General features: G+C 38.8%; 1 protein-coding gene across 1 annotated transcript in view; it reads left to right on the top strand.

Moving 5' to 3' along the window:
• Positions 1-7,343: 7,343 nt before the first annotated feature.
• The window catches only part of LOC104510090 (synaptotagmin-like protein 5), a gene marked incomplete at its 3' end in the record, with an annotated part of 30,939 nt that continues 22,774 nt past the window's right edge, over positions 7,344-15,508 (top strand). The window contains exon 1 of the mRNA XM_010152233.1: positions 7,344-7,462. Within this exon, the coding sequence (XP_010150535.1) occupies positions 7,344-7,462 (119 nt within the window). The remainder of the gene's footprint in view (positions 7,463-15,508) is intronic.

Below are 15,508 nucleotides of genomic sequence, written 5' to 3'. Positions count from 1 at the left end.
ATTGAAGCTGGTTTTTCTTGCTCCTGTATATGGCATTTTGCAAGCAGTATGCTTTGGTTAAAACAGGAAGAGAGGCAAGGTGGCTATTACACTCTCAACATGGTAAGCTTTGTGTTTGTTAAGGGTTCTTGGTATGGCAAGAACTTTTTTATGTCTGTCAGCCATTTGATTAGACTTAATGGTGTCAGCCCTTCCCTCCTCCCATCATAGGCTTGTATACAGCTGTGATCCTCAGAAAAGATAAAAGACACCATGGAGCACGTTTTGGTGGCTACCTAGCGATGTTATCTTAGTTTTGAATTTTATTGCAGATGCCTATGTGAGTGACATAGTGGACACATTCTGGACACATAGTGCTGGTGCGTTTTAAGCACTGCGTATGTGAAATACGTATCTCTCTATTTGAGTGTCAAACCTGGGTGCATTGGACTGAGATTCAGCGTGTTGTGATACCTACTTCCAGCACTGAGCTGGTCTCCTGAAACATGTGTCGGAGGTAGCAGTGCCATCAGTTCTGTTCCAGTTGAGTTTCAAGCATTGCTGTTGGGCCTCGTGCAGTTTGGTCTGGGCAGTGGTTGGTACGTTTTTGAGAAATAACGTATCTCAGCTCCTCCCGTGGCAAGAGTCAATTACAATCGACAACACCATGCTGCATTCAACTGCTATTGATAGGAATGTCTTTACCACTATGGAAATACTGACTGTGCTTGTCCTACATATACCTGTGCTAGTAAATATGTGTAGTGCAGACCACATTGTTCTGCTGGCAAAGAATTTGCCACCAGCAGCAGGTGAAGGCTCTGTCATTTGAGCTATGTGAGGTGACACTGTGGTTCCCTTACCACTGCACTCAGTGCATGTCGAAAATGCTGCCTCTGTTGCTGAGTCACTAAATTGTTCCACGTACTGTCTTATGACTAAGTAAACATAATGACTTGGCGGTGGGAGTAATTTCATGCATCAAGCAATTTGATAATAGCCCATTGAAGAAAAGAGGATAATTCCTCTCGCTTCCTTTCAGCTCTGTTTCTTGGGGGCAGGGTGCCTCTTCTTCCAGAGGAGATGGGGGACAGATGAGGGGAAAGTGTTTTGGAGTGCAGATGAAGCTGTTGATGTGCTGGGTTGGGGAGAATACACGCAGCAGTGGCAGTGGTGACTACAAATATAGCTGATTGCTGTGGATTCACTGTGCTTCCTGCAGCTCCTAATTAACCTCCCTCACGAAGATTCAGTTTGGGGGTGCTGTATTTCCAGTTGTCACAGCAGCTGTGCTAGCAGTTAGCAAAAAAAACCAAAACGATGTTCTTTTCCACTGTAATGCTTTTTCTCCTTTCTTAAAAAAACAAACCAAACAAACAAAACAACCCCAAAACAAAGACAACCCCAAAACCACCACAAACAAACAAACAACCCCCAAAAAACACAAGCCTTAGGTACTATTTTTGTTTTGGGAGGGTGAGCAAATGCTGTCTGGTTAGACATGGTACCTACATACAGTGGATGAAAGTATACTGCTGGATAAACAGCACTTTATTATTCATTTCTAATGTTGTGAGAGCTGTTACATGCTAACGAGTCTGTTATTTCTTCTCTCAACAATTGCTTCAGAGAGGAAGGCTCCATTATAGAAATCCCTTTTCACAGGGATAAGAGAAGTGGGAACAGCATGCAGATAGTCCCAATGAGTAGTTCTTCTACCCCTTTTCATAAGGCAAGGGAAAACAACCCCATACTCAAGGGTCTCACTTACACACTGTCTTGCCATTGTGCCACTTCATTCCTCTTCCTTTACTATTTCCTCTGCAAGTCCGATGTTAGATCATTGCATTACTCTGACTTAAGAAATTAATGCTCGATCTACAAAATTAATGTAGACTAGAACTAGCCCCTTCTCAATAGTGGGCTTTGCACTTTTCCATGTGTTCTTATCTGCAATTCAGTGTTCCCTAAATGCTCTGTTGAGTGAAATCTTCACTCAGTTTAGGATGAAAACAACTAAATTTCCTAACCAGCCATAGGGCTGTTTAATAAAATATCAAAAGCTGTTATAAAGATCATTGTCACTTTCTAAAAGCTGGCTGGCTTCTTTTGTTTTTAGATCCTGAGTTGGTTCAAAATTCAGCTTTTTTCTGCTGATTTATTCTGGACTACCTAGAGAGAAAGTAAAAAGTAGTGCAGGAAAGGAGAAGTGCTAATTTTCCTATTAAATCTTAATGTGAAATACAGTCCTGGTCTCTAATCATGGGTTGTCTAAAACAGGAAAGTCTTAACTGGTAGTTTGTTACAACAGTATCTCACTACTTATTAGTTTCCTTTTTCATAAAACAACTGTTCCTGCTGGTTTTGCTATCGCCATTCTATTTGTTTAACAACTACGTGTATGACAGAAATGCCCACCACTTACCACAAAATGTATAGAGCTAAGCCGAAGGGTCTCCTGCTGTGAGGTGGTTTGTTTTGGTCCCTTTTGTACCAGGACATGGCAGAATGAAGGCAGTGTTATGAGAATTTCAACACATAATTTGCCCAATCACGCCGGAGTGAAGGAGGATGCAGGGACAAGGGAATTTTTACTAGATCTGCTTCGTGTAGGCTAAAGATGCCTGCACTATCTTCAGTCCTAAAAGACAGCCTTGTAAGAGTAACATTACCTAAGAATGGGGAAAAGTTGGCTGATGCAAAGCTAACTGCTGCTAGTACTTCAGTTGGCTTGGGGTAGAGAGTGTCACCTAGGCAGAGGTGATGAGCGTAATGTATTTTGAAGGAATCATGTCTGAATAAATATGAACTTCTTCTGAGATATTTTCTGGATCTTGAGCAGCCAGGCAATGTCTGGTTAGGAAATCAATTATTTTTAAGTAGCAATTTTATAATGCAGAAGAAAATCTGGAAGCTGAGCTGCGTCCGAATCTTAATGTTAATTAGCTGGTTGGTACACATATGTTGGATGGCTGGCAGACAGCAAAACAGGGCTGTTTCAGGGTCAGATATGTTACTGCCGCCCTGAACACAAATGCTGTGTTGCCGATGTGGTGTGCTGGAGACTGTGTTTCCCCACCAAAACAATAAAGGAAATTTGAGGATGCTGGGTTTTAAGACTGTCATTGGTGGGTTTTATGTCTTGGTGATACTGAGTATGAGATCATTAAACAGACTGCCATCCTGGCTAAATAGGAGAATATTTTCTCTAATTCATGAGATATTTTAACCTACATATATTTGAGCACATAAACAGGTAAAATTGTCTGTTTTCTGATAGTTGCCAAATCCCACTGTTCGGTGATAAAGTCAGTTAAAACTGACAAGATTTTTGACTTAAGTTAGACTGAATGATCTATTCCCAGATATGACTAGTAAAAAAATAGAAAACCACAAAAAACATTGTGAATATGGACAACCTTCAGTTGATAATAGTCTTTCTATAAGAACAGATTTTACTGCAGAGATATTTCTGTTAATGTGGTCAACATGAATGTAATTTGACTCTGTCTATTTGGTAAACATGATAATACCCTGCATTATTCTCTATATTGCAAACTCTAATGTAGGTTCTGTTGTCTTTACAAACCAGAATAATTTCTATTCAAGATTCATGAAGTTCACCTAAAAGGTCAGCTGTCAGCATGAGATACCAGAATTTTGCTGACTAGACACTGTCCAGAGAGTCTGCTATGGTGTTTCTAAGCCAGTTTCATCCAGCTTGGGAGGCATTGGTAGCTCAGAGATCAGTTGCACTGCCAGGTTGTGCCTGTGGGCAGCAGGCACATTCCATTCTGTCCTTCACTAACCTCTTCTTGCGTGCTTCTGCTCTCCATGCCTTCCCACCTCTTACCACCACCCCTGGTGCTGCCCTCTAAATCCAGCCTCTTCCCTGCCTATTCCTGAGTGTAGCCAGGGGTGCTGAGGTTGGTTCTTGATCTGTGGCTCAGAAGGCTCTCCATTCCAATGGGAATTAGATCCTACCTGTTTTCTACCTGCAAATGTTTTTTCTGTCAGTGGTGCATGTTTTGTGGTTTAGGATTTCCTCACTTGTGAAAGCTGTAATAAGCTTAATGGAACAATCTTTCATCTGCTTTGCATCTGGCACGAGAGCGTGTAGCGCACTCTTAAAATTTAAGTCTGTTTAATCTGACAGTTTTTGATCTCATCACCCTTACCAGTGCTTAGTTCTACTCTGTAGTCTACATATTTGACCCTGTGCTCTAGGTGGTGAATGAAATAACTGGATTCCCAGTTATGGCATGTCATCTTAGTAATTTTGTATTTCATATGTGCCTGCCTGTATTGAGAGAAAAACCTCCTGGGATATTCAAGGACAGGCAATAGGCTTAGCCAAAGGGAATTTTTTTTGGTGGCTTTTGGATATTCTGATAAGAGAACTAACCTTGTTAGAGTTAAAAGAAAAAAAAAAAAAACCGCAAAAAATATGGCCAGACGTCAAGTTAATCTTTTGAAGTGTTTTTTTCTCTTCTCTGAATTCCCACTACCAGAACACATCTTACAAGGTAGAGCGTTCTCGCCAGCCTGCTTGTCGCACCACTGCGCTGTTTTTCTGCAAGAGCCCTAGTCGCCAATAGTGCGTCATCAAGACAATAAAGGTACTGTCAGAGACCATTTTAAACACTTTTGTTGTCCTAAATTTCTAGTTGTATTGCTCATTCTTTCCCCTTAACCTCTTGGCTTTCCATTTTTTCAATAAGACGTGTTTTTTCTCAGTTAAAAAAAAAAAAAAACCAAACAAAACAACAACAACAACAAAAAACCTTTCAGAATAATGCTGTGTGTCACCTATGCTACCCCTGCAAGGGAAATGTGCAAACAGAAATCTGGAGCACCTTGACCAGCCAAGCAACTTCACTTATCCTCTAACTGCTGAACTTGGCTCTGAGAATTTTATGCTGATGTCCTGTGCTCCCTAGCCTACAGATAGTAGGGTCAGGTTGGGATGAAAATACTGTATTCAACAGGCATTTTTCTAGGCAGTTCAAGAAAGAAGCTAGCCTTCTTGATAGTAACAGAATATAAAACAAACACTGGATTTCTTCCCTTTGCTTACAAGTAACTTGGCTTTGTGTTAATAGAAACAACATTTTCAAGAATTTAAGAATACATCTAACAGTACAGTGTTTTATCTTTCCATGTGTGTGTTTTATTACTTTTATATGTTAAAGATAGCAATCTAACCAGAAGTAGTAGTCTGTGGTTTTTTGCTTGCTTTCCCGTTTTCAATAATAGTTGCCTTGTAATTGGCAGTCCTGACTTGTATTTCTGCCTTGCATTGACTTGTGTGATTTCAGTTTGTGTCTTTCTGTCTCATTTTCTTACTTGATGAAAGTGTCAGTGATAGTTGGATCTGTATTGCAGAAACAGTAAGATTTATCTTGCTGTTCCTTAGGAGAAAAAAATAAGACATAAGAATGCTTATATGCCAGTTGTGTATGATTTTTTTCAGTTAATTTGAAAATCTTAAAGATTAATTGAAACAGGTTACAAGATATCAGAAGAAATGCCCATGTTCATGTGAGAATAAAATGAGGAAAAAATCTCGTTTGAATTTAAATTGTGGCATTTGTATTCTTTCCTAATAAATAGTCAGATAACTGGAGAATTTGGTATTTCAAAACTCAAGATGATCTTTAAGGTCCCTTCTAACCAAAACCATTCTGTGATTCTATGATGTTCGTTTGATGCTATTGGCAACAGTATTTGCTTCTTCACTGGTTGTTAGAAGGGAAAGAGAAGGATATCTTGTCTTAGACCCATAGTTGTCTTATGCTGTGAACACTACTCCTTCAATTCTCAGTGCTTTTTATCTTTGTCAAAACCCTTCCAAACTGTTGGGAGCTAGGGAAACAAGGGTTGCTTTAAAAAAAAAATTCAATTTCTTAAAAGCTGTTTTAGTTCTTCCAGCATGCATTATATAAAACAAATCTGCATTATTTTATGACGAATGTGCACCTGTGTATGCACACATATGTATTTGCACTTATGTATGATGATGTGGATGCATTTTTTGTGTATAAACTTGTTTCTGTTTTTATACTGTATGTAGTATGTGTATGCTTCAAAGTACAATGTGCCTCTGTTCACATAGCTTAATTTTTTTAGAAGTGTCTTGGAGGCCGTGCATTGTTTCAGTAAAAAACTGTTTACTTACGAGGCTGTGAGGGCTGGATATTCCAACTAGTTAACTGGGGGTTTTAGATACTTTCCAAGTAGCTTCCTGGTGACTCTTTGCAAATAGCGTCAAGTTCAGAGCTGTACTGTGGTCTAGGGTGTCTCTTCTGGTTTTGTTTGGAATTGTTTTCTGTTTAGAAATGTATATTAAAAAGAAAAAAAGTCATATTTCTGGATGGCTACATGTTAATAAGTCACTCTAATTTCTGTTTGTATTTAACAGGAGAGAGTGGACATTTTTAGAACATGACATCCTAAATTAAATCTCTGCAGTAAGTATATCAATCACTCCTTGAAAGTTCCTATTTGTCCACATTGACTGTAAAGTGAATGTAATGGATGACTTGCTGAGCTGCAGCTGTTTACCTTTTTTGAGGCGAGTCTTACGTCCGGTGCTGTCCTCTGAAGCCCTCCCATTTGTTAGCTTTTACTTTGCCCTTAAAGCAATACCAGGAAAATGGGGAGAATTATTCGTCCCACCCCCATGCTTATTGCTGTTAGGATGGAAGTATTACAAGGTGAATGTAATAATTTAAATGAATTGTAGTAGGAAGATAATTGCAGACCCCTTGTGGGAGCATAATAATCAAACATTAGCAAGTAAATAAACAACAACATAGAAAATATGACGTAGAAGTAGCCCCTGAGATAACCCGGTAGCCTGCAAGCCATTCTTCGGTGGCTTTCAAATCATTACTAGATTAAACCTTTCTCAAATCAGACAGTGATGGTAATGTCAAAATCACCTACGCCTGTTTTGTTTTGATTTTCAGGTAGTTTGAAATAAATATACCCAGCTTTTTTGTGGCTCCAAACTACTATTATGCCAGGAAGCTGATTCTGCAGCTGCTTGTGAATGCAGTCTGAAGGCCGCCTGTGGTGTGCCAGTGACCATTGGCCAGGACACAAAGGCATTCTGTAACCAGAAAAATGACTGGCTTTATTGAGGAAGAAACAAAGAAGAAACCTTTTTTTCTTGCGTAGTTGGAAGGCAAGGCAATGCAGTCTTGACAGCTGGTTAACTTAAAGAAGCATTTTTCAAAATACCTCATGGCTGTGCGGATCTTGTAACTCTGTCACAAACGTGCCTTTGGACTTGTGCAAATAAATCATTGGAAGAACTGATTGGGCAAAGCAGTCATTGAAAGAGTAGCTGTTGAAGAATCATGACAAAGCACTTGGAGATCATCAATTTGTCATTTTTGTTGGAACATGAAAGGGAAACAATATTGGGAGTGTTGAAGAGAGATGAGTATCTGAAAAAAGTTGAAGATAAAAGGATAAGGTAACCCTTTCTTTATTGTTCTTAAAAATATGGTCAGTAGTATAGATATTTTTGTCGTATCCAGTGAAGATTTTCTAGATGCCTCAGGGGAAGGTTGAGTGTTGGGAGGTGGCACAGTTAATTATAAGTCAAAGTGAAGTGTATTAAAAAGAAAACTGCTTGCTAGTGTGGACTTCTGTAAAGAGAAGATTGTGTCCATTGCTTTGAGGCAAAACAGTAAGAAAGGTAACAAGTGCAAAAGTACACAGAATTGTGTTTTACATGTCAGATTCTGTAGATTTTACCTAGTGTGGCTGAATTTCTCCCTTGTAAATGGAAGGCTTTAGGAAGGTTCTTAAACTTTCTTCCTCTGAGAAGAGCTGCATGCTTTGTGCCTTCAGAGATGACTGCAGAAGGGGAAGTTTGGAAGGTGTCACAGGGATAGAAAGTAGGTGTGTGCCTGGGTACAGAAGTCCATACAACATGGGGCAGTTACAGTACATACAGAACACAGAGGAGGATTGTCATTTTTCAATTGACTTAGATATACTGATAAATAAATAAAACTGAAAATCTCAGGTATGGGTCTCAGAAGTCACTGACGGATGAAGTAGAGGCTCAGGGTATTAATAGAGTTCATGTATTCTTTTCTGAGGAAAAAAGGTAGAAGTCGAAATTCAGAGAACAATGTGTGGAGGCAGGCTGAGAGTCAGCTATTTTAGATGACTCAAATTCAGTTAGTTCAGCTAAGTATCAGTTCTGCAAAGGTTCGTATGCTTTTCCAGTATGTTGTTGCTGCTTCCTTCTGCCTCCACCCCCTGTACCCCTAAACTTTTATTCAGTGCTGGTTCTCAGAAATAGGGTCAGCATGCTTGTAGCAGCACTTGGTGTTGGCTGAGCGTAACAGATAACAAAGGGAAGATTTCCAGCATTTGTTAGTTTCTGTCTATGTGTTCCAAGGCCAGACTGCATTGTTCTTCCTTTTGATTTGCTAAAAAGCATTTTAGACTTTGTGCATTGCAGAGATGTACATTCAGCACCTGCTGAAGCTTCTTTTACATAAAAATATTATTTGGAAATCCATGTAGTGTTAGCCACTAGTTTTGGAAATCTTTCTACCTTGAGAGAGACAAGTCTAAATGCAATGTCCCTCTCGGTGCTCATCCCATTTAACTGGCGAAATGTGGTAGCCTGTCTAAATGGAATGGGCTCAAACTGATCACTGCTGCAAGACTGGAAGGAAAGTTGTTTCTTTATGGTGGTGTGGACAAATGAATCATTTCACCTCCTTCGTGATTTGTCAGATAAAGGAGAAAACAGAAGACAAGAAAACAGATGGACCACTGTTTGTTCCAGGCATTGTACTCTATTTTGTAATAGCATAAGCATTTCAAAGTATTTCAGTTTTCTAAGGTGGTGGCCTTGGAAATGTGTGATGTGCCAGTAGTCATCGTTCAAAGGCATCAGTATGAAGTGCATCAGTTTATCCTACCACGAGGTTCCCAAACCCCCAGAAAGCTTTCTCTTTCTACTACTGTCATTTCCTGGTTTCAAGTGGAAAGTTGAAACCCCTGAGATTTTTTTTTTTTGAGGGCTGTTGTTTGGTTGCTTTGGTTTTTTGTTGTTGTTTTAATACGATGTCTTAAACCCCTTAACTTTCTGCCATTTTTGGGTCTATTGGAAGTCACTCTTCCAAACCTACTGGGTTTGTGTAGCCAGGGCACCTCTGAGGGATGTGGTTCAGTAAACTGACAGGTGATATTGAACTATCTGTGTTGTGGTACAAATGGAAAGAACACCCTAAGAAAAGGCTGAAAATGAAGTTAGTCTGAAATATAATGCTAATTAGGATAACTAACGATGCAGTGTGATGCTTCTGTATGCTTCTAGCACCTGTATATGAACCAATTGGTTTTAGACTCAGAGTGTATTTGGAGAATTGTAACTAGACCACACTGTGCCTGATAATGGTGGAATGTAGTCTATAAAAGCCTTCCAAGATACACGAACTATAAAGAACTGGGTGGGTAACTGCTTCCTAAGAGACTTCATAATTTTTCTTTCTGAAAAGAAAGCTTAGCAAGGATATCTTTAATTATGGCTTATAAGTATACTTCAGAGGAACATTTGTTGTCTTTGGAATTCCATTTAGTGCAATCTGTTATATATTTAATTGAAGTACTTTGCAGAAGAACAAGTCCCTTTGTATTTATTTTCAAGGCATTTTTCAAACTGGCAAGGTAAGTGTACATTGTACTGATGAATTTTTATTAGTCTGTTCCACTCTTTCTAAATGTATCTTGATAATGGTTTTTTCTGTTCCTATTAGTTGTCAAAAGCCGTCACAACTTGAAAGGGTCTTTCTATTCAATACGAAAGCAATAGTAAGCGTAGGAGGATGTCCCAGTAATGAAATTGTTAAGAGCTATTTTCACTATCACGGCTCGTTCTTGTGTTCTGGAGTGCAGGTGGCTGTTCTTGGTTTTTTATTTGATGCACAAATATTTCACCTACATGTCAGAGAAACACAGAAGGCAGCAAGTACTCTTTCTGTGGTCTAGGTCTGATAATACAAATAAGCAACCTGCCTAATAAGTGTTAGGGTTTATGTTCTTAAGTGTGCATCTTATTTGACTGGAAATTTTCTTTGAGTATTCATTTAAAGCTGTTGTTAGATTACCTGTGCAAATAACCTACAGTGTCCTGAGCATTGCGCTACAATGCCTTTGACGTCAGTTGAATGACCATCATGATTATTTTCAAAAGCTGAGATTGTTTGCGTGGAATCATCAAGCTACATAGAGGTAAAAGAGCTAAAAATAGTGAACTTGATCATACTGAGGGTGAAAAGTACAGGTTTTGTGGTTTTGTTTTGGTGTTGTGGGGGTTTTTTGGGTTTGTTTTTGGTTTTGTTTTTTTTTTTAAACATGAGTTGCTGGGAGAACTTGCATCTAGATAATGTCAGTCAAGACATTCTGAACTGAATGTTTTGGCCTGAAACATTTATCTTTTTCCTTATTTCCCCATCCTTTTACTATTTTTAAATAGTGGTGTTTTTTTTTTCTTTGAAGACCCTTTTTATGAAAACCAATACCACACTTAATACGTAATGTTGCAAGTCATGAAATCGATACTAAATCAAAAGAAGGTATTTGCCAAAGGGGGTGTGTGCCATGTACTAGGTGTGTTTCATCTAACTGCTGTTGGTTTGTTTCTGTTCCAACAGCAGCCCTGCCACGGTGTTACACAGGGAACTGAGTCTGATGGTCACAACATTTTGCATTTGGAGCCAGTTCTTCATCCCAATATGATTATGCTACCACGGAGCAAACACTCATGACACACTTACTGCTAATGTATATTGCTTTTTTACCTTGACTATTTCCCCAGACAGCATTTAAAACATGAAAGTGCTTTTCATTCCTTATGAAGCAGAGCTGTGAATACCATGCTCGTAGAAGATAACAGCAAAATAACTGCTGATCTGAGAAAGCAAAGAAGGAACATGCCAATTTCTTTCAAAGATAAAGCTTTTTGGCATTATGACTTGAGTCATTCCCCCAGCATTTAGATTGCCTTAAGTTGTGTAAGAATTGCACCAGCTCCAGTCTGAATTGAGCAGGAAAATTCGCATTCCTGTCTTTTCAGTTAACTAAAATGGCATCTCCTTGCTAGTCTGGAGAGATCCACAGGAGCAATTTAGGGCATTAACTTAATTACAGTATAAGAGAAGCTGTTAGCATGGATACCACCATGTGGTAACTACAGGCAAGTACTTTTGGAAAAAAATATTGAGTAACAGGAACGGGAATTTACTTATCTGCTGAGTCTACAATTGGATGTGTTTATAAGCACAAAATGATAACAAGGAAGTATATGGTCTGCATTTTTGCAAAACTGCCTCTAAATAGCTGAAGGAAAGAGTCCGTATCTTACAGCATATTGTTCATACATATGTGTATGGGAAGTTAGCTGCCAGACAAGCAACCTCCTATCTCATTTGTCAAGCGAATTTGACACATTATTATTCTTTGAACCAGAGACATTTCCATTCAAAGTAGTTACTATTGCCAGTACTCTGAGGGTAGAGATACCTGTTTTGATTGCTGGCACTCTTTGAGAATGAAGATCCTCCACTGGTGAAAGAATTTCTAATGGCAATTAATTCTTAACTCTGGGTACAATTTATTTTTTCAAAGACTAGTAGGAAACCAATAAGCAATTTGAATTTTTTCTATCTTAGTTTTTAGTTGAAAGGATGAAGGATTCACTCAGAAAAAAGTTCATCTGTGGAAGTTTGTCATCATCATAGTATCCGATATCATTTCAGTTCCCATGCCTCCTTTCCTTCTCTTTATTGGGCTCCATTCTGCCATTTGTTATGCCACTTCTCTTTTCCTTTGCAAATTCATTCTTTGCCTTTCTCTCTTTCCTTTCATTGACTCCAATATACCTCCATACTCAGATATTTTTAAGACTGTTTCTAATGATACAGATGTGTTACATAAGCAAAATGTGAAAGTCTGTGCTTATAAGGTAAGAACCTAAAAAATACTTTAGGTACTCAACTGGCTAGATTTTAGAATGCAAGGAAATGTCAGTGGAAATTGGTAATAGCCTATCTTTTTGCCAATTGTAAATATTTACTGTTACTTTCCAAATATTGTATCAGACAGTGGAGGGAATCTGGTTGAATTTGGAGGGGTACTGGGAGTCAGTCTGGAGAGGAAATTTCCTTATTCCCTCAGACTCTAGAAGTGTGTTTATACGAGTTCCTGCACAAAAAAAATTCTCTTTTATGTAAGTCAACAGCTGCACAGCCTTGGAAGGAGAGTTTGTCAACCCATATGTGCAGGAAACCAAACTTTCTTAAGAACAGGTGCAACACTGGAGCAATTTCTGATATTTAAACTTTTTTCCTGGTGAAGTCTTTAGTTATAGTTAGTTGAGTACAGTTTCTTTTACTGTAATTTTTATGACTCTTTGAACTCTGGAAACTTAAAATGGAAAAATAAAATTAGGAATACTTGGATTTTGCTGCTCTAAATCTTAAAATGAACAAGGTTTTTGAAATGGGGGGAAGGAAGAAGCAGGAGAAATTTGAAAATCAACGTGAGGAATCATGTATGACATTGCATTCAGCAGTGGCTTTTCAAAAAAGGGTGAGGAAATGAAGTAGAAAGAGTTTTCAAAATAAAGTTTTCCAAAACGCTATTGAAATGGAAAAAAAAAATCAGTTGGTATTAAAAAACCTCAAACAACCAAGCCAACCCTCCCAAAAATAACCAAAAACCCAAACCACACAGAAGCCCCAAAACAAACAAGTTATCTGACTCAAAGTAAGTGTATCATGCTTACAGACTTAGAGCAATCCCCTACTCCATGCTTGTGAGACCCCACCTGGAGTACTGCGTCCAGCTGTGGATCCCCCAACATCAGAAGGATATAGACTGGTTGGAGCGAGTCCAGAGGAGGCCACGAAGATGCTCAGCGGGCTGGAACACCTCTGCTATGGGGACAGGCTGAGAGAGTTGGGCTTGTTCAGCCTGGAGAAGAGAAGGCTCCGGGGAGACCTTATAGCACCTTTCCCTCCCTGAAGGGGCTACAAGGAAGCTGGGGGGGGACTTTTTACAAGGGCCTGTAGTGACAGGACAAGGGGTAATGAGTTTAAATTGAAAGTGGGAGGTTTAGATTAGATATCATGAAGTTCCTCATGAAGAATGTGGTGAGGCACTGGAACAGGTTGCCCAGAGAAGCTGTGGATGCCCCATCCCTGGGAGTGTTCAAGACCAGGCTGGATGAGGTTTTGAGCAACCTGGTCTAGTGGAAGGTGTCCCTGCTCCATTGCACTGCAGTTGGAACTAGATGACTAGATGATAAGGTCTCTTCCAACCCAAACTATTTAATGATTCTATGAAACAATGGCATTCATTTACATAAAAGGCTTGAGCAGGGTGTTTCTTGCCTCCTGTAGCAGTATAGCTATTCCACTTCTCTGTATTTGGGGAATAAATATTCTCTAGGATAAAACATACTGTGAACTAAAAATTGGTCTGTTAAGGCTTCTTATTGCTTCTTCCTCTTTGCAGGATTACAAGGCTTTGGGAATACTCCATCTCTAGAGGCTGCATTTGTGTGGAACCTTTGACTGTCATGACACTTTGCATCAGACTCTTCGGGTCTGTCTTGTGCCTCTTGCAGGCGGTGGGCAACTGTGCCAAGAGCTAAGACTGTTCGTTGCTCCTTGGTTTGGGTTTTATAGGACTGTGGTCCTTGCTGCCTGCATTTTTTCCCCATCTTTTCAAGGCATGACGTTTTTATATTTACTTGTTAGATGGACTTGGATCTGAGTAATTTCTCAAATTTGATGTTGGCTATGTATTTTTGTTTGTTTGGGTTTTTAGTTGGGTTGGGGTGAATGTGGTAGTTTTGGTTGTTTTGTTTTGTTTTCCAGCTTTGCTATTTTATGTGGGCCTTACAGGCCTTATTTGGAAAGGCTTAGATTAAATCATTCAGTGTTACCTGGACTACTAATTACAGCAGAACTCTTCTCCAGTGCACTTTAAATATTTTCTCAGACAGTAGAGAGACATTACTATAGACTCACTGTTGTTACAGAGGAATGGCTAAATATTCTGCTTGCTTGGCAGTCACAAATTTCTTTTTAATAGCTATCTTCTATAAAACAGCTGTTGCAATTGATAGGTTAGAAACTTCAGTGTGATAGGATTCTTTTACTCCATGAACTTATTAAATTGGCTTCTGTTGAGTTTATTTTTGCTTTCATATTACTAGGTGAGGATTGATGAAGGTTAATTCTTCTTTAATATTTGAGATTAAAAATATGTAACTGCATGGTTAATGAGTTCCTTTAAAATTAAGGAGAACTCAAAGGTTAGACCAGCAAAAGGAATTTGGGTGTTTATAATACAGCTGGTTTCTCTTTTGGGGGATAAAGAGCAGCAGTAAGTCAGTCCAGCTACATGCTGCACTTGTTATCCCTTTTCAGTATTGTATAACCAGTCCAGCTAGGCTGTGGTTGTGTAGAGGATGCTAGGATGATGGATTTCTTTTGGTGACTCACCCACCTCCTTCCATTCTTCCTATCTCTTGAGAAATTTCATTCTGTATTTTCTTAACATCAGAACATTATTTGTTACAGTCAATCAGTAGTTCAATTCAAAAAACAATTATAGGGAATCCCAAAAGAAAGTTCGTATCCAGTATACCTGTCCATACATGGTTTGATTGCTTTTTAAATTTTTCTATTTATTTGTTTGATAAAATGGGTGGTGAAGCTGTGGATTGATTTCTTTTCTCTCAGTTCCCTTAAAGTCATCAAAGACACAAAGTCTCTATTAAAAAAGGAAAATCCACACAATTCTCAGAATTGATGCTGTTGGCAGCTCAACTGTCATCTGATCAAAATTCAAGATTTTGTATCACATAAGCAGTGAAAAGTACTATTGCAATCACCACTTGTGGATAGTAGGAATAATGCCTTTTTAACGTCAAAAGAATATTGGTAGGTTTTTCAACATGTTGATCTCCAGGCAAGCTTTTGTTTAAAAATGCACTGTTTATTGGTTTGGGCTGATAAGAGATTTCTTTAGTTTAAATTGGGACTATTTAAAATACAGACTTTGTGCCCAGTGATATTTCTAATTAAGCACAAAAGGGCCTGAACATTGTAGGGAGGGAGGGGAAAGGCTGGAATGGAAGGAGTTCAGTGAAGGTTTTGTTTCAACATTAGACACCGGGATGCAGTCTATAGGACACACTGGTAATTACCAAAAAGATAGCATCATACTGGCTATGGAGTTTCTGAAATGTGATGGGTCACTGTTGGTTTTATTTTGTTAAGTAAAAATGAGCCACTGGAAATATATCTAGTATGAAAAATGAGTCCTTGCTAGTGCTTAGTATCTTAAACCTTTTGAGATTTGAGGATTAACAATATTTATTTTCTCAGTAAACCTGACACTTGGGCAAGGTTCAGGTTGTTGTTTTGCATGCAGATGTTCAAGTCCCTAAAGAAACTGGGACTCATGGATCAAGATAACAGCA

Source organism: Eurypyga helias, unplaced genomic scaffold (assembly GCF_000690775.1).
Source record: "Eurypyga helias isolate BGI_N326 unplaced genomic scaffold, ASM69077v1 scaffold10915, whole genome shotgun sequence".
NCBI classification, from domain to species: Eukaryota; Metazoa; Chordata; class Aves; order Eurypygiformes; family Eurypygidae; genus Eurypyga; species Eurypyga helias.
The sequence above is the reverse complement of the archived record's forward strand: the minus strand, read 5'-3'. Positions and strand labels throughout refer to the sequence as shown.